Source organism: Phycodurus eques, chromosome 14 (genome assembly GCF_024500275.1).
Source record: "Phycodurus eques isolate BA_2022a chromosome 14, UOR_Pequ_1.1, whole genome shotgun sequence".
In the NCBI taxonomy this organism is placed as follows: domain Eukaryota; kingdom Metazoa; phylum Chordata; class Actinopteri; order Syngnathiformes; family Syngnathidae; genus Phycodurus; species Phycodurus eques.
In genome coordinates, this window is record NC_084538.1 from 17,341,892 (window position 1) to 17,362,847 (window position 20,956).

A 20,956-nucleotide genomic window follows, 5' to 3' on the forward strand; every position below is an offset into this window, starting at 1 on the left:
TGGGGACAGTGCCTCTGGATTGGCAGACTGGGGTGGTGGTCGCCCTTTTTAAGAAGGGGGACCGGAGGGTGTGTTCTAACTACCGGGGGGTTCACACTCCTCAGCCTCCCTGGTAAGCTCTATTCAGGGGTGCTGGAGAGCAAGGTCCGTCGGGAAGTCGAATCTCAGATTCAGGAGGAGCAGTGTTGTTTTCGTCCTGGCCGTGGAACAGTGGACCAGCTCTTCACCCTCTGCAGGGTCATCGAGGGTACATGGGAGTTCGCCCAGCTGGTCTACATGTGTTTTGTGGACTTGGAGAAGGCGTTCGACCGTGTCCCTCGGGGAGTCCTGTGGGGGGTCCTTCAGGAGTATGGGGTACCGAACCCCCTGATACGGGCTGTTCGGTGCCTGTACGACACGTGTCAGAGTTTGGTCCGCATCGCCGGTAGTAAGTCGGACTCGTTTCCGGTGAGGGTTGGACTCCACCAAGGCTGCCCTTTGTCACCGATTTTTTTCATAACTGATGGACAAAATTTCTAGGTACAGCCGAGGTGTAGTGAGGGTCCAGTTTGGTGGGCTCAGTATTGCATCTCTGCTTTTTGTAGATGTGGTTCTGTTGGCTTCATTAGGCCATGATCTCCAACTCTCCCTACAGCGGTTCGCAGCAGAGTGTGAAGCGGCTGGGATGAGAATCCTCCAAATCTGAGACCATGGTCCTCAGTTGGAAAAGGGTGGCATCCCCTCTCCAGGTCGGCGATGAGATCGTTTCCCAAGTGGAGGAGTTCAAATATTTTGGGGTCTTGTTCACAAGTGAGGGAAGAATGGAACCGGAGATCGGCAGGCGGATCGGTGCAGCGTCTGCAGTAATGCAGACTTTGTATCGGTCTGATGTGGTGAAGAAGGAGCTAAGCCGAAAGGCGAAGCTCTCTATTTACCTTTCGATCTACGTTCCTACCCTCACCTATGGTCACGAGCTGTGTGTTGTGACTGAAAGAACAAGATCCCGGATACAAGCGGCCGAAATGAGTTTCCTCCGCAGGGTGTCCGGGTTCTCCCTTAGAGATAGAGTGAGAAGCTCGGTCATCCGGGAGGAGCGCAGAGTAGAGCCGCTGCTCCTCCGCATTGAGAGGAGCCAGATGAGGTGGCTGGGGCATCTGATTCAGATGCCTCCCGAACACCTCCCCGTCTGGGCGTCCCTGCTAAGCCCCCGCGGTTTGTTCAAAAACATTCCAATTACGCTCTATCAGTTGATAACTTGAAAATTATGCTTGTTGCTAATTGTCGTTTGCATTGACTATTTAGGGAAATCTGAGAAAAATATCACTTGCATGATAATTTGGAACACAGTGTATTAGTAAAGCTTTTCTAGATATGTAAAGACATACATTTGGAACTAAAATAGGAACAGAATTTATCTTCATAATGTGGAGAAAAAAGATAATTCAGTTTCAGAAACAAAAATGGTTTTCCTCCACTTGTTGTTCCGTGTCAAGGTCCGATATGTGAACATATCACAATGACTCAAGTATGGTCAGTTTACGAAACTCTTGTTTTGGTTCTGAATGTGGAGATGGGATTCAGCTGTTACTCAGTGGAAGGGTGCATCTATTCTAATGGGATACAGACTCACCCCAAAATCCTGAAAAATCCTAAAACTATTTACCTTATCACCTTTAACAAAAACCCTTTACATAGCGATAATATATACACTACCAGTCAAAATATTTAGAACACCAGAATTCTTCCAGCTTTTTTAAAAATTTATTTATTTTTATTTATACCGTCCAATTTCTCATTTTACTCTGAAATGAAAGCACAAAACAAAAACTCGCTCAGTTGCAAAATAAATTACGGAATCAACCTACAAACAGAAATGTAGTCCAAACCTTTGACTCATTAAAGTCGCACCCTTGGGACGATATTACAGCTGAACAGACTTCTGGCATTATCTCTAATACGGAAATCAAATATTCTTCGCAAAGTTATTCCCAACTCTCTTGTAGAAGTTCTCACAATTTTGTGGCACTTGTAGATTGTGTTGCTTTCACTCTTTTGTCCAGTTTAAAGTTAAAGTCTGCACACCTGTCAAAACGTTTAGAACATGCCAGTTCTTTCCATTTTTTTTTATTAAAAGTCCAATGAATTGCTTGAAAGGGTAAAAACTAAGATAAGTGTTGAACTTCGAGAGGTTGAAAACACTCGGCAAGGTTACCATAAACTGAAAAATAATGTACATTTCAGAATTCAGAATACATAAGCCTCATCAAGGACTTTAACTGGATGTTATAATAAAAACCACCTACAGATCAACACAACAGGACGAAGGAAATTGTACTCCCCCTCTGCAGCATGTGAACATTGAGAGTGAATGCGAAGTCTTACAAGTACCTTAGGCTGGATCTGAACAATAAATTGAACTGCTCGGCGAACAGTGACGTGCTCTACAATAAGTGGCAGTTTTCCTGAAAAGACTGGCATTATTTGATATCTGCAATGAATGTATGCAAATGTAGTTGCTGGTCCTGTCCTCTGCTATTGTGTTGGGGGTCTGCACCAAGGAAGAGACGCACACGGCTGAACATAGGAATGTTCATCAGGAATCCGTGTTCAGTGATCAGGCTGTACTGTGTGGAAGCTGCATTGGAGCAGAGGAATCTTGCTTAACTACAGACCATTCTTGACAATGCCACTTATCCACTGCATACTGCAATCACCCAGCATAGGAGCACTTTCAGCGGCCGACTGATGTTATAAAAATTGACAACAAATAAATAATTTGTCCCCCGAGCCATTAGATTCCATAACACCACCTTTGGCAAAGAGGGTGGGAGATACTGCGGCTGACATGTTAGAAAACCAGCAGCGGATCGTGTCTTACCATCATCTACACAGCCTGTTTCCCTATCTTGTCTTTGTCTACTGCTGTGCAGCACATATACATAACTGAAAACTAATCCACTATCAATATTTCCACCTTGCTTGCCCTGTCTGTTGCTCTAAGGGCCAAAACAAAATCTACAATTCATTATAACATTCTTCAAAATAAGAATAAGGTACATTTGTCAGAAGCCTTTATCAGTGGTTGCACTTCCTCATGTTGTTTATGCTTGTCATGTCGTTCTTCTTCAAAACACTAAGTAGTTGACTAGCACTGCATTAATAATTAGAAACTTACAATGAGCTGTTTGAGACCCAGGAAGGACTGTTCCACAGAGTTGGCAGTAAGAACTTGTCGTTTCATGGCCGCTTGCTCCCCCAAGAATCGAAGCATTAAATCTTTTACAGCATCACCCTGTGATAAAATGTACAATGCAGTGACAAATGAAAAAAAAAAAAACTATTATAGCTTACTGCATATCATTTTTGGTTTATAATCCAAATGAAAGTTAAATCTGTCAAGCGAGCTTTGGTGGAAATTTATTAGACATACATTGACAGTGATATTTTAAAAGCACTCGCGTAATATTTTTCATACGAAGGCAATTATACAAAGTCTATAATGGTACTGCATGTCTATCAACAAATCATTCAATTGAAGCAACAACAGAGCAAGCAGTTATTTACTGATTGCTTATTACAATTGTTTTAATAATAGGGATGCATGACCCTTTTGGCAGGATTTCATCTATGATATAATAAATAAGTGGTGATGAAACTATTTTTTTAAACAAAAAAATATTTTCTTGGAAATTGTTTGTCTTACCTGAAGGTTGTCAAACTTAAGACCGGGCATGGTGAGTCTGTTACTCTCTGCATATACTGGGCTATACTGCTGTGTGGCCATGGAGAGCAATGACTTCCTCGTCTCCTCAGATGGCAGCCATGCATCATGGCGTCTGTCCACCTCGCTCAGACTGAGCGCCGTTGCAAATGCATCGTCACTTCCTGAGAACACAGCCTGTAGATGGTTGAAAGGCTGTGTGACTGGAGCTGAGGCAAGGGGTTGATTTGGAGATGGTAATGTTGGGGATGGAGGAGACTGACACTTGACTGCAAAGTCAGGAGTGGCAGACCTATGTCTTGAGTGGGGAGTGGGTGTACCAGGGGTGGTGCAGGAGGAGGAGGTAAAAGAGAGCTGGTGGGGGTTTGTGGCTATAGGTGTATCAGTTGGGCCTGGAGGGATCTCTGCATTGGGGTTGGACACTGAGATGAAGGAGGAGGGGGCCATGAAGGAATCAAAAAAGTCAGAGGCTGGATTGCCCTGTCCATTGTCACTGAAGAATTTGCTGAGGCTAGGGCTAGGCTGGCATACAAGTGGAATGGTCAACTTGCTGGGGGTTACTGCTTCATCACCTCCCCCACCACTCCCCATACTAAAGCTCGGGGACTTGATGAGGGTGGGCTGGAAGCCGTCAGGTATCAGGGAATTTGGCTGCTTACTCTGGCTAAATATAGTGCAAACTGGCACAGGCTCATCTTTGATATTTGTCCCCATTTCCAACACTGGTTGCTCACTTTTAAAACTAGATGGATACTGTGTGTCAGTGTGAGATGAATTTGCCCGCTCTCTTGGTTTTATCTCCTCTTTTTTGTCAGATTCTTCTTCCTGCTGCACATCTGAAATGTCAGTCTCAGTCATAATCTGTATGCAGTCGGTTTGTTCCTCAGTGTCACATGATGTGTATCTTTCATTTCCTTCAGCAACGGCACATTCAAGGAATGAGTCAATGGGAGCAACATCATCCTCCTCACTGTTATTGGCTGAATCTGAGATAATGACACTCTCCATCATTTGGTCATTGAGCTTGTCCATCAGACTTTCTGGAGGTGAAGCACTGCTGTCTCCCTGGGGCGTTGCAAAGTCTCCCCCAAGGTCAATGCTCTCTCCCTGTGGCAGGAAATTATCTCTGGCAGGAGTTTGACTGCTAGTTGACTCTGGAAGACATGGGGATGGCGTCTCCTGGGTGACATCCTCTACTGTGATGTCCAAAGTGACTGGCCGCTGGGCTGGAGCGTCCTCACTATCCATTTACTGCTTTTTCAAATCTTGAAAGACGTGAGTAAGTAATTAAAATAAATAGGTAATAAAATATTTTTAAATAGCCAATATAACAACAATAACTACAATTGTAGCATGGACATTCACAGCCCAGTGGTTTAGCATATTAAATCATTAACTTTCCTATGAAAACAACACAACATCCGGGATCTTCAGTTTATATATATATATATATATATATATATATATATAGCTGTTCTCGTGCAAGTAACGTGACAGTGAGTAACCAAACGCATTGTTTTCATTTAGCTACTTTGCCAAGGCTTCCTATAGCGTCAAGAAACGCAGCTAATTCAGTCAATTAAATGCTTCAGAAACAGTCACAGACAGTTATAAAGGCATATAACAGCCCCAAATTATCGAAGCAGCAATGTAATAACAGCAGGCAAACGGTGCAACAAAAATAAAATACAGGTACAAGAACTTACCTCTCACAGGCTAAAGCATACAACAACATTGCGCACGCGCGGTACCGATTGCTACCCGGAAGCTTTGTGTACGGCAACCCATAGTTGCCAAATCTCAAATGAAACTTGTGTGGTATTCCTGGATCTATATACGTACGGTTAAAAACGTATTCAACGTTGAATAACCGTGGTTACGCTATTCCGTTCGCACAGATGACTATGACATATTTTATAATCGCGGAAGTGGTGGAAACAATCGTTGTCCTGAATAATAAAATATATTTTTGAAACCGGTCCAATTCAGGAGTCATCTGCAGTTAGAATGGAAGACGACGCACCCGTCATTTATGGACTTGAATTCCAGGTATGTGTCTTACGATGCTATCAGACTATAGTATTTATCTTGCGAAGAAAGAAGACAATTTCACTGTTGTAAGTTCCGTTACGATACATTACGAGTAGGTGGTTTAATAAGATCTTCTGTTTGCCGCTGTTGTTGTTGATTGAGATGTATCTAAAGTCCATTATTTTGCATATGTTGTATCTTTGAATGACTTTTAGGCACGATCACTTACTGCCCAGACAGCTGAAACTGATGCTATTCGTTTCCTTGTGGGCACACAGTCTCTGAAGTTTGACAACCAGGTGAGAAAACAGACAACACGAGTCACGTTTAAAACCGAAAAAAAAACAACAGCCAACGTTCTCCTATTGCATTGTGCATGGAAGTACACTATATTTACGTATGTGTCTGAATGTGTGTTAGAAATGTTAATGTAACGACAGTTTGTTCCCATATACGGCCACAGCTTTGATGAGGCAAGTAAAGAGTTCTTCATTTTAAGATTACTATATATATATATATATGTGTAGTAAACTACTTTTTAAACTACTTTACTGCGCAGTAAAGGGTTGCTAGTTATCTGGTAATGCCGGTACATTATTATTATTTTTTTTTTACAATTGTGCAAAAAGATGCAGAGTCCTCTTGCACTTAGAGCAGTTCAAATGACTAATATTGCAATAGTCCGGTCCAATGACCATTGTGCAAAGGGCGCCGGGACTTCAAGGAGCGTATGTGGTTTAAAGTGATGAGTAGTGCGATAATATGGGACAATGTTGATTGTGCAAATGTTGCAGATACTCCTCAATCAGTGTGCAAATGGAGCAGATGCTACTCTGGCATGAGTGGCCAGTATTGGTCAACAACAGATATGCAAATAGTGCAGCGTGGCGAGACAACTACAGTGAGTGCACGAGAATATATAATTGGCCCCACAGAAATGTGACAACGAACTCAAGTCAAAAAATTGCCAGCATGTTGTAATGGAATTGTAGGTTAGGTGTTTAAGAAGTTTGATTGATTCAACCTACCCCGCATGTTTTTTGAATGTGGGAGGAAACCGGAGTGCCAGGAGAAAACCCACGCAGGCACGGGGAGAATATGCACAGGCCGGTCCTCAGAACTGTGAGGCAGATGTGCTACCCAGTCGGTCACCGTGTCGCCATATATATATATAGATATACTCTAACTCCATCAAGGTCCATGATTTATAGATATTCTCATGTAGTGCTTGTACTATATTGTGGTACTAATCAATACAATGAATTTAGTAAGTCCAGTATTTACAGCTATGTGTCAAAAGACAGAACAAAACATCACATTTTACTGTACATGGCAACATTTGACTGAATTAGTAGCACTTTCTGAAGTCTAAGTTAGTAAACAAATGTAATGTTTTGCTTTCCTTTTGTTTGGGGTCAGGGCTCATTATTTTAATTTCACATGTTTTATCATCTGACCTGCATTGATGCAGTGCGCAACTACAGTTCGCCATACTATTCTTTGTACAAGCAAAATTTTGACACAGCTACAGTATATTATTGGTTACTGTGCCCTTGTGCTAAATGATGTGGCTAGTGACTGTACATATTAGTTAATAAATTAGACCTTTTGGTGTAATTTATATTATTACAATATAATTCTTATGTAATTGCATCAACCTTTTTCAACACCATTTGAAACCACACGTGTAGCTCACTCAGTCCGCCATTCATAATGAAATAACAAACAACTGGACTTCAGCCCAAGTGTGATTCTTTATGATACACAGAACTGTTACACGTCCACCCATTTGGTGTTTGAAACTCTAGTTTCTCGTGCTATTGTTTAATTGTTTGCGTGTTAAATTGTATGTATATTTGTATGTCTGAATGAGAAGAAAGAAGAGTGTGTATGAATGCATGCCTGCATGCACATCTTGCAGAGGTCATTACAGAGACAGATGAGAGAAACAGTTGGCGCTAAATGGGGGGAGAAATAATTAGCTCTCTGAGAAACAGAGAGGGATGACGGTGAGAGAGCGAGAAATGTCTGCCCAGAGAAAAATGAGCCTGTTTTCTGGCAGACATGAATGTGGAAAATGGTTTGGCACCAAATGCAAACCTAGCTCATTCCAAGTTTTGTGAAGAAACGGTCAAAAATGGTGCTTGTTGGAAACTGTGACGATATCCACTTGATTTATGTAATTTCTTACTACACATTTTCAATACATGGTGCTGAATGTACTATTCATAACACTTCTTTTATTGGAGCATCAGCACCAATGAGATTTCAGAAAAGAATAGGTCAGTATTTGATGGTTTTGCGCAGGACGGAGGACCCAAGAGCAGACACAGGACGAGAGGGCAGGTTATACGGGATGAATATTTATTTGTGAAGAGGGGGCCAGGAGGAGATTTGCTTCTGAACAGGGTCAGTGATGAGGTACATAGAGGTGCGAGGTTCTGGGGTGCAAGAGGCAAGACGGGCAAAGCAGGAGTACAGCCGAGGATTGGTGTAGGAATCTATGAAAGGAAAAGGCACTAGTTGAGATCAAGGTGAAAGTAGAAGCAAATTTGAGCTAGATGTGACAAAGTCTGTGACGGTAGAGTCAGGTCCATAAATATTGGGACATTGACACAATTCTCATCTGTTTGGCTGTAAACACCATCATAGATTTTAAATGAAATGGACAATATGTCCTTTAACTGCATACTTTCAGATTTAATTTGAGAGTATTGACATCCAAATCAGGTGAACGGTGTAGGAATTACAACAGTTTGTATGTCTCCCACTTTTTAAGGGACCAAAAGTAGTGGGACACTTAGATGCCCAGCTCTTCCATGGCCAGATGTACAACCCCAATTCCAATGAAGTTGGGACGTTGTGTTAAACATAAATAAAAACAGAATACAATGATTTGCAAATCATGTTCAATCTATATTTAATTAAATACACTACAAAGACAAGATATTTAATGTTCAAACTGATCAACTTTATTGTTTTTAGCAAATAATCATTACCTTAGAATTTTATGGCTGCAACACGTTCCAAAAAAGCTTGGATATGTGGCAAAAAAGACTGAGAAAGTTGAGGAATGCTCATCAAACACCTGTTTGGAACATCCCACAGGTGAACAGGCTAATTGGGAACAGGTGGGTGCCATGAGTGAGTATAAAAGGAGCTTCCCTGAATTGCTCAGTCATTCACAAGCAAAGATGGGGCGAGGTTCACCTCTTTGTGAACAAGTGCGTGAGATTTCATCAGCTATGGTCCATAATATCATCAAAAGGTTCAGAGAATCTGGAGAAATCACTACATGTAAGCGGCAAGGCAGAAAACAAACATTGAATGGCCGTGACCTTCGATCACTCAGGCAACACTGCATCCAAAACCAACATCAATGTGGAAAGGATATCACCACATTGGCTCAGGAACACTTCAGAAAACCAATGTCAGTAAATACAGTTCGTCGCTACAAAAGCAAAAGCCATTTATCAACAACACCCAGAAACGCCGCCGGCTTCTCTGGGCCCGAGCTCATCTAAGATGGACTGATGCAAAGTGGAAAAGTGTTCTGTGGTCCGAGGCATCCACATTTCAAATTGTTTTTGTAAATTATGGACGCCGTTATTTATTTATGTTTAACACAACGTCCCAACTTCATTGGAATTGGGGTTGTATGTTATTCCCTCATTAGCCCATTTACGAGAAGCAGATAATATGTTGCTGTCAACTCTCTATATGAGATCCAAAGAGCTCACTATCAAGGAATCAAGCCACCCTCTGAAAAATCAAAACAAACCCATCAGAGCGAGAGCAAAAACATTAGGTTTGGCCAAGTCAACTGTTGAAAACATTCTTAAAAATAAATAACACACCGGTGAGCTCAGCAACACCAAACGACACGGAGGACCAAGGAAAACTGGCGGATCAATGAAGAATTATTTCCCTGGTGAAGAAAAAGCGGTTCACAACAGTTGGCCAGATCAGAACACTCTCAGGAGGTAGGTGTATGTGTGTCAACGACAACAATCAAGACGTCACCAGGGTGAATAGAGAGGGTTCACCACAAGATGTACAGTAAACCATTGGTGAGCTTCAAAAACATTTAAAGGGCAGATTAAAATTTACCAGATAGCAGCTTAAAAAGCCTTTAGTCTTTAGACCTCACTAGGGTCTTGTTCTTTCGGTCACGACCCACAGCTCGTGACCATAGGTGAGGGTAGGAACAGAGATCGACCGGTAAATTGAGAGCTTCGCCTTTCGACTTAGCTCCTTCTTCACCACAGCGGACCGATACAAAGTCTGCATCACTGCAGATGCTGCACAGACCCGCCTGTCGATCTCCCGTTCCATTCTTCCCTCATTCGTGAGCAAGACCCCACTCCGGTTTCCTCCCACATCCCAAAAACATGCATGGTAGGTTAATTGACAACTCTAAATTGCCCGTAGGTGTGCATGTGAGTGCGAATGGTTGTTTGTTTGTATGTGCCCTGGGATTGGCTGGTAACCAGTTCAGGGTTTACCCCACCTCTCTTCACCCGAGTGTCCAAGACATGCGGCCGCAAGTCCGATGACACGACCACAAAGTCGATCATCGAACTGCAACCGAGGGTGTCCTGGTGCCAAGTGCACGTGTGGACACCCTTGTCTTGAACATGGTGTTCGTTATGGACAATCCGTGATGAGCACAGAAGTCCAATAAGAGAACACCGCTCGGGTTCTTATCGGGGGGGGGGAGCAGAATTTGTAAAATATAGTTGTTTTGTAATATGACTGATGAATGAACAACAACCATCATTAATTTCTTTATGGTTATGTTTTATTTAATGATAATGCTTTTCTGAAATGCTTGACCGTTTAATTTGAATCCCATTAAAATAAAATGTTTCGCTTGGTCCTTCATCTTTTCTTTAAAGAATTGTACCCATTTTACAAATTCTGCCTGGGTAATCAAACGTATGAGCAAAACTGCGTGTTTTCTCATTTACTAAATAAAAGTAGGGCTGTGAATTTCAAAATAAGAGCAAGTAAATTAAAAAAAAAGGATTACGTGTTCAAATAAAGTGCTTAACTTCAGAATAAATATCAACATACAGATAATACTGCATGTTCTGATCATATGGGTAGAAGCAAAATCATGCATTGTAAAAATGCACTATACATAGGTAGAAGGGTTTTCCAGAATTTTTAGGTCAACTTTGGGGGTGCGTATTATACATGGGTGCGCATTATACACAAGAAATTACAGTGTAGGTTTTTTCTTAGGTCTTAAAAAACAAGAACAAAAAGGATTTTGCATGAATTTGGAACCTTTTGTAAGTAATTGGTGCAAATTTAGGACTGGACTGGGTACCAAAACCATACTCTCTCTGTCCCCTAAATGGAGGACACAGTTTTTTTCTTTCTTCTTCTTTTCTTTAAATATATGCCAATTTAATTCTCTTAAAAAGATCCAAATGTAATTACACAATGTGTGTGTGTGTGTGTGTGTGTGTTCTCGGCATACCCTCTAACGTACCCTATACTACTGTATAGTCACAGAAGCTTTGTACTTTGCACAAAGAAACACAGTCAAATGAACTGACTTCTGAGTATGTTGATGCTTTCAGTGTTAGTTACAAAGAGAAAATAAGGTGAAGACTCCCTCTGGTCCGTAATTTCTTCAACCACTAGAGAATCACCTTTTGAAGTGCTTACAATTACCATTTGCGTTTCTTCTTTGAAATGTCAAGTACATTATAAATAAAACTTATTATTATTGTTATTTTATTATTATTATTTTATTTTATTTTTTATTAAAATATGACATTGGAGGTTGACATGCCTCTCTTCATTTTGTAATTCATTTGTTATAGTTACTATTTCTTATTCACAAGTTCCAGAAACATGTTTGGAGCATGCCTTAAAAATTTACCAACTCACAGTTGGATGAGAATGAGTTGGAGGTTTTACTGTATTGCCTGAAGTACCTTGCATATGCAGACATGGTTTAGAAACGTGTCTTGGTTTCTGACATTAATTTAAGAGAGCACAATAGCTGTAGATCCCAGTAAGAATAACTTATACTATTCCTATTCTTACATGCCTACAATTGCAGGTTTTTATCCAAGTGTTGCAGCATGTATTATTCATGGGAGTAATTGTATTTTCCACCTTTTGCTTGTTTGTTTGCCAGCAATTGTCTGCTAAGTTTGGCTGAGTTTAAACGTACAGTAAGATTTTCTTTTATTATTTTTATTTTTTTCGATTGGCATTTTAGCCTGGAGAGCTCCTTCTGTATCCATAAGCCTTCTGGCCTCTCCACCTCCCATTAAGCATAATGCAGGGTGGAAATGTCTCTCTTAACTCGCAGAGCACCTCTCAAATCCCTTGGAGACCAAGAGCTAGAATGACAGATCGGAGTGTGTGTCGGCATGGCATTTAAGGCTGCTAACGAGATAAAGTGCCCAAGCTTGGCACCTCTCACCCGCATGCTACTCCTCCGTACCGCTTACTGTCATCTGTGTGGCTAAAGAGCTTTAGAACAGAGGCCCCTGAAGTGGGGTCCACAAGCCAGCTTGGTTTTATCCCTCCCTTACCTCCTCTTCCCTCCTCCCTCCTCTCTCTCTCCCTGCCTCCATTCCAGCACATAATTAAAAGCGCTGGGCCAGGTGCCCAAGTGGTTCAAAGTTATGAGTCACTCCCGAGGCCTGGAAAAGTGAAGAATAAATCACCTAGGGAGAGGGAATGTTGGAGGTTCTCTCTCCCCTCACACCTGGGTTTATTCGGGAGGACCCCATTTCTAGGCCCTCCAATTACCCCGTCCCTTTGACCTGAATTTATTTATTTGTTCCGTTCCCCCACCACCATTAAAATATAACTTTGCTTATTTTTTATTTTTTTTTGCTTGATGCAGTCCAACCCAAGGTTAATTGCTGCCTTGCTGACTTTGAGGTGGCTCAGGGACTCTGGCGCTATGATGCTCTTTCCCTCCTCCTCCTCTTCTTCATGCCCCTTTCTTTCATCCTGTTGTTTGGCCTGTAAATGGCAAATGGGCAAGCTGAGTGGGAGTGCCTAGAAGGAGTTACTGTTCAGGGAATCCCAATCAACAGTCCTCTGAGATGCTGTAAGTGTGTCTTAAATGGGGAAACTGCCTTTTAGTTGTCTGATTAAACCTAGATAACCTCATGTTTTTTACTGCATTGTGGGCCCTGAACTGAATTCAACTGAGGGCCCATGTTGAATAGATTCCTGTGTAATGAAAGCCCCTCAGTGAAATGGGAAGGTTATAAAATAAAAGTTTACCTTGTTGGAGTTTAAACAGCTATTGATTGTTTTTTTAACATACAGCCAAGGCCCAAGTAATATAATGGGTCAAGGACCTGCCTACTAACATGCACCAGTATTAATAATGTAGTTGAAGGGTTGCATCCCCTGTAAATCTTTACTGGCCTGATTTAACTACAGTGATGTACAAGTGTACTCTAGGCCCCAACTGTAGACACAGTAACAGCAGTACTGGAAACCTGACTGATGTGTTTCTGGCGCCATGAGTGAATTGAAGTGAAATGGCTCATAAACAAAAACAAAAATGGTCCTGTACCAAACTGTACTGCTTAGGGTAAACAGTTATTTTTTTAAACACAATCTCAGTGCTAAATAAGAAAATAAGAAAAAAATAAGATTAAACATTTGTATAAACATGAACATGATAGCAGGAGTCCCGTTGATGAGCAGCCTATGTGAACGCTGAACAGCATCTGGGTCATCTTTCATTGCCTGCACAGTGACAAAATTCAGCAGTTGTTGTGATGATAGTATAGGACAGCTGTTCAGCAAGTAGACACGATGTTTCAAAACTAAATCAGATGTCCTGCAGTGTACTGTAAGCTACTCGTGCCACCTTGTAATGCAACAGATTTAGCCCTACAATTTTAAAAATAATAATAATCCATCCAAGGAGGAAATATTATTTATATTAGGCTTTACACGATCAGGATTTTTGGGGCCGATCACAGAGTTTAAAAAAACGATAACCGATCACCGATCCGATCTTTAAACGACAACAGAATAACCTTCTTTTAACTGTGAATGAGTGAATGGAACTGAGCTTTCTTACACCTGGCATCACCTCTGCAGATTTCAATAACAGTTGGTTGTCATTTTGCACCCACATTGTTTTAATACAAAATAAGCTTAAATCTTTGCTCAAGTGTGTGTCTTAAAATATGATTTGTTCAATCACACTGATGGCATAGTTCTATTTTACTGCATTACCAGGATTTTTTTGGGCCAATGGCACACTTTTTTTCTAATGCAGTCCTGTACTGTATTCAAATGAATGATGCTTCTTACATATTATGCAGGAGCCTATAGCATCACATGTAAGAAAAGACAGCACAAGAATTGACAAATGTTCACCCTTTATTTGTGTATTTGGTCTTGTACCTGAGCAAACAAAATGCACTCTTACCTTCAGCAGTTTCCCACAGTACGCCTGTCATGCCCCTGTTAAAGTGCACCTGATTTTTTTTTTTTTTTTTTTTTAAAGAAACTTAGTTAAAAATTACAATTTCTTAGGTTGAATTCATGTTCATTCATGTTAAATCACTCCTATGACTGATTGAGGGTCTGATCACAAACCATGAGTTCCCAGTTTATGTGCAGGACTCAACAGATCAGACCCCAACCATAACATACCATGTTCACTCAAAATTGTGCCATATCACGTTGTTATGCTTCATGGTATGGTATCAACTCAACTGCATCACATATGGATACTGTTACTGTTATGTGGTATTGTTTACTTTCCAATGAATTTGAATTATATTATGCATGTCTTATACGGTACGTAGCTGTGTCAGTATGTTGTGGGACAAAATATCTCTTTCTAAATATCACATTGTCTCACAGTGCCTTATCAGTACAAATCGAACTCAGATACTGAGCGTTGATTGCGACTTGCAGCCCTAATATTCACATCTAATGTGCTTTTACCTTACCTAAATGAAACTTAAATGGAGACGAAGTCAATCTCTTCTGTTTCTGTTGTCCTTCCTTCAAGATCCACATCATTGACTTCGATGATGAGAATAACATAATTAATAAGAATGTCCTTCTACACCAAGCTGGAGAGATATGGAACATTGGTGCCAGTCCTGCAGATAAAGAAGTACTTACCACCTGCTATAATAAATGTGAGTGCCACTCTTTCCCCCTGGGTCTGTCTGCGTTGACTTCCTCTGAATGCATTTTGTTTTCCTTCTTCTTTCATTTTGTCTTTTAACTAATGTTTCTTTTATGTTTGTAAAATTACTTCATGCATTTTAGCTAAGAGTCATTATGTGGAATAACAGGTGATACGTTTAAGCCTTGATGGAAATTATGTTCTTGTGAATAAAATCATTAAATCTTAAATATACAGTATGCTTATTATTGTTTTGTGATTGTGCATACTCCAGGCCATCATAAAATGGGTTGATCTAAAGGTATCTTTAAAGGAGACAGATTATGCATTTTTTTCACAATTTAAAAAAAGTTCCCCGTTTGGCTTTACTGTAATAACATGTCTGTGACATGCTTTCGTCAAAACACCCCAAGGATCAAGAATTCTAATAACAATTTCCAACCCCTACTTTTTGTCTTGCTGAAATCAGCCTGTTTTAAGGGAGTGTTCCAGTCGCATGCAAATAACCCACTCCCCACCCCGCCCTTTCTCCTGCAAGGCCAATGTCGAGTATGGCGTTCATTACCGTGATGAATAAGGGTGGAGCTAGGGACTGGCTACTTGTTGTTTTTTTTTGTTTTTTTTATACCCCGGCCTCAACAACTACAAAGCGCACGCGAGTCCCCACAAAGACAGCATGGATTTTATTTTCACTTATGGAATCACTCTTTCATCACCAATGTGCCAAATTACACTTATCTATTAGTGTGTGGATCCATGTACCGTAATTTCTCATGTACAATGCGCACCCATGTATAATACGCACCCCCAAAGTTGTCCTCAAACGTCTGGAAAACCCTTTTACCTATGTGTAATGCATTTTTACAATGCATGATTTTGCGTATACCCATATGATCAAAACATGAAGTATTATCTGTATTTTGTTAGTTTTTTCAAATAATTATTCTGAAGTTAAGCACTTTATTTGAACATGTAACACTTTTTATTTACTTGCTCTTATTTTGAAATTCATAAACATTCACAAATTCTGGCTGGGTATGTAAACGTATTAGCACAACTGTATATGCAGTCATATGTACCCCTGTCATATTGACAGAAATGAAAGTCTAGGCTACACCTTTTTCATAACCTCTAGGTGGCGGTGGTATGTTGGAATTAAAGTGTACAGCTTTTTCAAAACCTCTAGATGGTGGCATACATTTATAAAATGTGAGGTTTTTTTGGGTTCATTTCCCCCTATACCTATGTGTAATGCGCACTATTTGACAATTTGTTTGAGGAAAAAAATGTGCATTATACATGAGAATTTACGGTATGTGGTACATGCAGTGGACACATCTGCAAATGGGAGCACCTACCACCACATCGACAACTTCACCAAAAAGGTTGCCGGTGCCGGTAGCAAGGGCACGAGAGCGGTGAGTCTAAATTTCACTAAAGAAGACCCTACCTGGGTTCTTCCTAATGTGACACTATGCTCTCCTGATCAAGAAATTCATACACCTGTATTAATTGACTCTGGTTCTGACGAGTATGTGTTGCTTATCAGAGGCTTCTAGGGCTGTCACTATCAAATCGTTTTGGAATCGATTATCCTATCGGTTAATCCATAGAATAATTGAGTAACATACGTTTTATTCTCATTTGTGATGAATGCGCATTATATACGAGAAATTACAGTACGTCTTTTATACTTATTTGATTTTATACTTATGTGATTTAAGTCAGGTTCTTGAGTGCACCTGAATTTCATTGTATTATGTCTTGTTCAATGACAATAAAGAATCTTGCAGCTTGATCTTGAATAATCAGATGAAATTTGATTTTGCAGTAAAATTTATTGCACCAGGCCGACTGGTTAGGACATCTGCCTCACAGTTCTGAGGACCGGGGTTCAAATCCCGGCCCCGCCTGTGTGGAGTTTGCATGTTCTCCCCATGCATGGGTGGGCTTTCTCCGGGTACTCCAGTTTCCTCCCACATCCCCCCCAAAACAAACCACACATGGTAGGTTGATTGAAGACTCTAAATTGCCCGCAGGTATGAATGTGAGTGTGAATGGTTGTTTGTTTATATCTGCCCTGCGATTGGTTAGCGACCAGTTCAGGGTGTACCCCACCTCTCACCCGAAGATAGCTGGGATAGGCTCCAGCACGCCTGCGACCCTCGCGAGGATAAGCAGTACAGAAATTGGATGGATGGATGGATGTATTGCACCATCAATTTGTATTTGATAACTGTTTGTTAACCAATTATTGTTATTTGGTACTGTTTAATACCAGATAACTCTTTAAGTTTGCTAAATTTGATGTAAACTAAGTTACTAACGCTATGCTTATCTCAAAGTAACCATTTTCATATTATTTTTGTGTGTGTGTTTGCAGCATTAACCATTCTTGTAGGCTATACAATAATAATAATAAGCTATATTATTGAAGGATATATAAGAAGAGAGGAGAAGCCTGGTTATACTACGTTCGTTTCCTTAAAAAGTGTTTTTTTTTTTTTTTTATTTACATATTTTTGCATGATAATCACGCCACTTTACACTCCCGCTGGATCTCTGCTAATGGCAGGATCAGACAACAAGACAAATTTGGTCTCTCACGATGGCACAATGTCAGACTTCCATCCATCCATCCATTTTCTGTACCGCTTATTCTCACTAGGGTCGCGGGCGTGCTGACTTATGCCATAAAATCTTGACACTGGCAAAACTACACAAGTATTAAGACACCGCCTTATTCCATCTTTTATGATCATTGGGCTATATCGTGTCAAATCAAGTATTGTCGGTGAGGTGCAACCTTGTCAACACTAGTCGAGACAACCATTACCATGGCAACAAAAACAACAATGATTGCACCGCGGTAATGTTTTGTGTTGGAGGGAAAAAAAGAACAAAAACAAAAGAATAAGAAAAATTGTGTGTGGAGAGGAAATTCAAGCTGTCCATTCTTGCTTGAGGTAATGAGCTTGAGGTAATGTTCACGTAGTTTTAATACCACACACAACAGGCAACATAACGGTATGTAGCTTTGCTCGCACTAAGTAGGTATGTGACTAAAATTTTCAAACCACCTGTATATCAAAATAGATGATATCATTGGAGAGAGGTTTTAATAAAATGAGCCCTAATTTGTAAGAATTTGTAAAGAATTAAGAATTTTATGCCACTATTTATGAAAAAATCGCCCCAAATTTGCTTGTCCAGAAATCAATGTTGCAAGCACACTTTCGAAAATAGGAAGCCCACAAAATATTTGTTTTTGGAATTTCTTATTTCATTGGTGGGCAGTTACTCCAGAGAGCCAGTAATTTGTACACAAGAAATTAAAAAGTAAATTTTCCATCATATGACCCCTTTAATTTCACAATGATAGTTAGCCCTGCAATTGGCTGGTGACCAATGCAGGGTGTCGCTGCCTCTGCTTACCTTTTTGAATGACAGTGAAAAACAGATTATTTTATCTGTAAATGATAGAATGTGTCGTTCCCATCCAGCCAGTGACAGCCGGGTGGTGTCGTGTGCAGCAGTATGGCGGATGCCCTCCGATTGGGAAACAGGAAACCATGAGTCTCCTGACGACTCAGCCCACAACCCTCAAACACTGGAGCTGCTTTGTCACCTAGATGACAGTGCCCACGGCAACGCAGTCTGGTATGTCTTTTGGGGGGAATAGCAATATTTGTCTGTCTGCCTGTCTCTTTAGCTCCCTAATCACCACTAAGAGAGAGAGAGGTTTTTGGTATTGGTACTGATATTTGAATATTATTTTACTTTATGGGACTTAGACTGCAGTATTGACAGGGCCACATCTCTGAATTTAGTCACAGCCTGAGTCTTTTGTCTTTTCAGCTCCTGTGCACAATGCCTCCCCATAACTCACCACCTATGAGAAGGGAAATCAATGCTCATTTCTTATTTTAGTCCACTGTTCATCAGTATCTCTCGATTGCTATCATTTTTAGAGATGCCAATCAGTTAAAGTGACACATACTGTAACTGTGTCTGCGAGGAAGAGATAAAGGAAGGAGGAAAAACTGAAAGAAATGTGGCAAAGAGTTTGTGTGAGTGTGCGTGCATGTGTGTGTGTCAGAGGTCGGGTCAAGCAGTGCAGCTGTAAAAAGATTGATAGCTTCGTGCGCCACCATCTCAACACCCTAAGTCAAGAGCTGTGACTTGCACAAGGGCATCAGGTCTGCATGCACGTTTGTGTGTATGCGTGCATATCTTACAGCCTATGCTGGGCACTATTGTCTTCCCTGGATGAATGACTTTGGTCTGCTTCCCTCCTCCTCCTTCAAAACACATTAACACATGTATCCACATTCACATTGATTGATCTTGTTCACACTAGTGTGTGCATGTCAGTAGGGAGAAGTAAAGATGTGACATTTTGTATTCATATTATGAATATTCTGTGTGTTTGTCTGCCTTTGTGTTGTCCAAAACTTAACTTTGTCACCTTTACAACTTTGTCATCAATTTAAATAGCAGTTTATACCTGTATCTTATTTGATAATGCTAAAATTATCTCCAAGAGTTGCTGTTTGAAGGTAAACCGCAGTCCACCATCATATATATTCATTTTAAGGATGCTCCACAGGTTCTCAATATTGTTGAGGTCAAGCAATGATGGTGGGTGCGCCATGTTTTTTTCTCTCTCTCTCCATACTCATAGAAGCTAAAGCTTCAATGGTAATTTTTGCAGCGTGGGATGGTGCATTGTCTTGCATTAGTTTACTGCTGAAGGCACAGTTCTTTTTAGACCATGGCAACAAATGGTCAGTTTAAAACTCTACATATTTTGCAGAGATTACACCTTCAGGCACCTGAAAGGGTGCTACCATCTCACTCCTCATTATTCCAGACCATCTATCTATGTCATGGGTGTGTGTTCCGGTTGTTGTCTTCCCCCTGTCTCGTACACACCTGCTCCTTAGAGCATCTTCACCACCTGTGCCACGTTCACCCTAATTACCCCTTGCAGTTAACCTCGTGTCTCATTCTTTCTAGTCGCAAGTTCGTTGTACCTTGTTATCGCGTCCCAGCATTCCTTGTTGTCACGTCACAGACTCACAGTAAGACTAGACCCTGTTCCGATTATCGACCTCGCCTTTTTGCCTCATGTTTTTGGATACTGTTGCCTTTTTTGGATTGGCTGCCTGTGTACCGACCTCTGCCCGTATATTAAACCTCTCCTTTTTTAAACTGTCCATTTTGTTTTGGAGTCGTGCATTTTTGTGTCCTATCCTCTGTTCCGTTCGTGACAGAACGAACTGGCCATAACATGGACCCAGCAGACTCAGACCCGGTGCGCAAAGCCCTTCAAGCGCAGGGTCAATGCCTCTCGTAGCAGGATGAGCAGCTTGCTTCCCTCCACCTTCATCTAGAGGGACTATCAGAACATCAGGACAATATGATGAGACAGGTGGCCTCACAGTTTGAAGTTCTTATGAAAATTATTCAAAAGAAGGAACCAGTTGGCACAACACCCGATACCGCCACGGTACCAACTTTTTCATGTGAAGCAGTTACCATGCAACCATCTGCCACCTCCGCTGCTGTCTGCCCACAGCTCTCTCGACCGGAGAGGTTCTCAGGAGTTTCTGGCAATATTAAACCGTTCATCACTCAGTGCGAACTCCACTTTGAGCTGCAGGCAGCTGACTTCCCCTCCGAGCGGGCAAAAATCGCTTTCGTCATTTCCCACCTGACTGGTCGTGCGGAGGCGTGGGCTACTGCTGAATGGAGCCGCAATTCCGCCTCGTGTCATTCGTGGGCTTTTTTCGTAAAGACTTTGGAGTAAATCTTTCAGTTTTCCACATCAGATCGTGAGGCAGCTCACTCCCTTGTCACCTTAGAACAAGGCAAGCGCAGGGTTTCAGATTACGCGATTGAGTTTCGCATTCTAGCAGCTGAGAGTCAGTGGGATAATAGGGCACTGCTTGATTCATTTTTTCAAGGACTATCCCCTGCCGTCAAGGATCATTTGGTCCCGCTAGACCTGCTAACCGACTTGGACACACTCATCGCTCTTGCCGTAAAAATCGACAAGAGGCTTTTGGATCACA

General features: G+C 41.2%; 2 protein-coding genes across 5 annotated transcripts in view; one reads left to right on the forward strand and one right to left on the reverse strand.

Moving 5' to 3' along the window:
- The window catches only part of trappc12 (trafficking protein particle complex subunit 12), a 34,833-nt gene extending 29,370 nt beyond the window's left edge, over nt 1-5,463 (reverse strand). For all 3 annotated transcript variants that reach the window (XM_061696684.1, XM_061696682.1, XM_061696681.1), the window contains exons 1-3: nt 5,407-5,463; nt 3,683-4,965; nt 3,155-3,271 (exon numbers count right to left, since the gene is read on the reverse strand). In XM_061696684.1, the coding sequence (XP_061552668.1) occupies nt 3,155-3,271; nt 3,683-4,948 (1,383 nt within the window). In that variant the 5' untranslated portion in view covers nt 4,949-4,965; nt 5,407-5,463. The remainder of the gene's footprint in view (nt 1-3,154; nt 3,272-3,682; nt 4,966-5,406) is intronic.
- A 56-nt stretch (nt 5,464-5,519) lies between these two features.
- eipr1 (EARP complex and GARP complex interacting protein 1) overlaps nt 5,520-20,956 on the forward strand; it is a 60,237-nt gene continuing 44,800 nt past the window's right edge. For both annotated transcript variants that reach the window (XM_061695791.1, XM_061695792.1), the window contains exons 1-4: nt 5,520-5,749; nt 5,947-6,030; nt 14,757-14,889; nt 18,383-18,539. In XM_061695791.1, the coding sequence (XP_061551775.1) occupies nt 5,708-5,749; nt 5,947-6,030; nt 14,757-14,889; nt 18,383-18,539 (416 nt within the window). In that variant the 5' untranslated portion in view covers nt 5,520-5,707. The remainder of the gene's footprint in view (nt 5,750-5,946; nt 6,031-14,756; nt 14,890-18,382; nt 18,540-20,956) is intronic.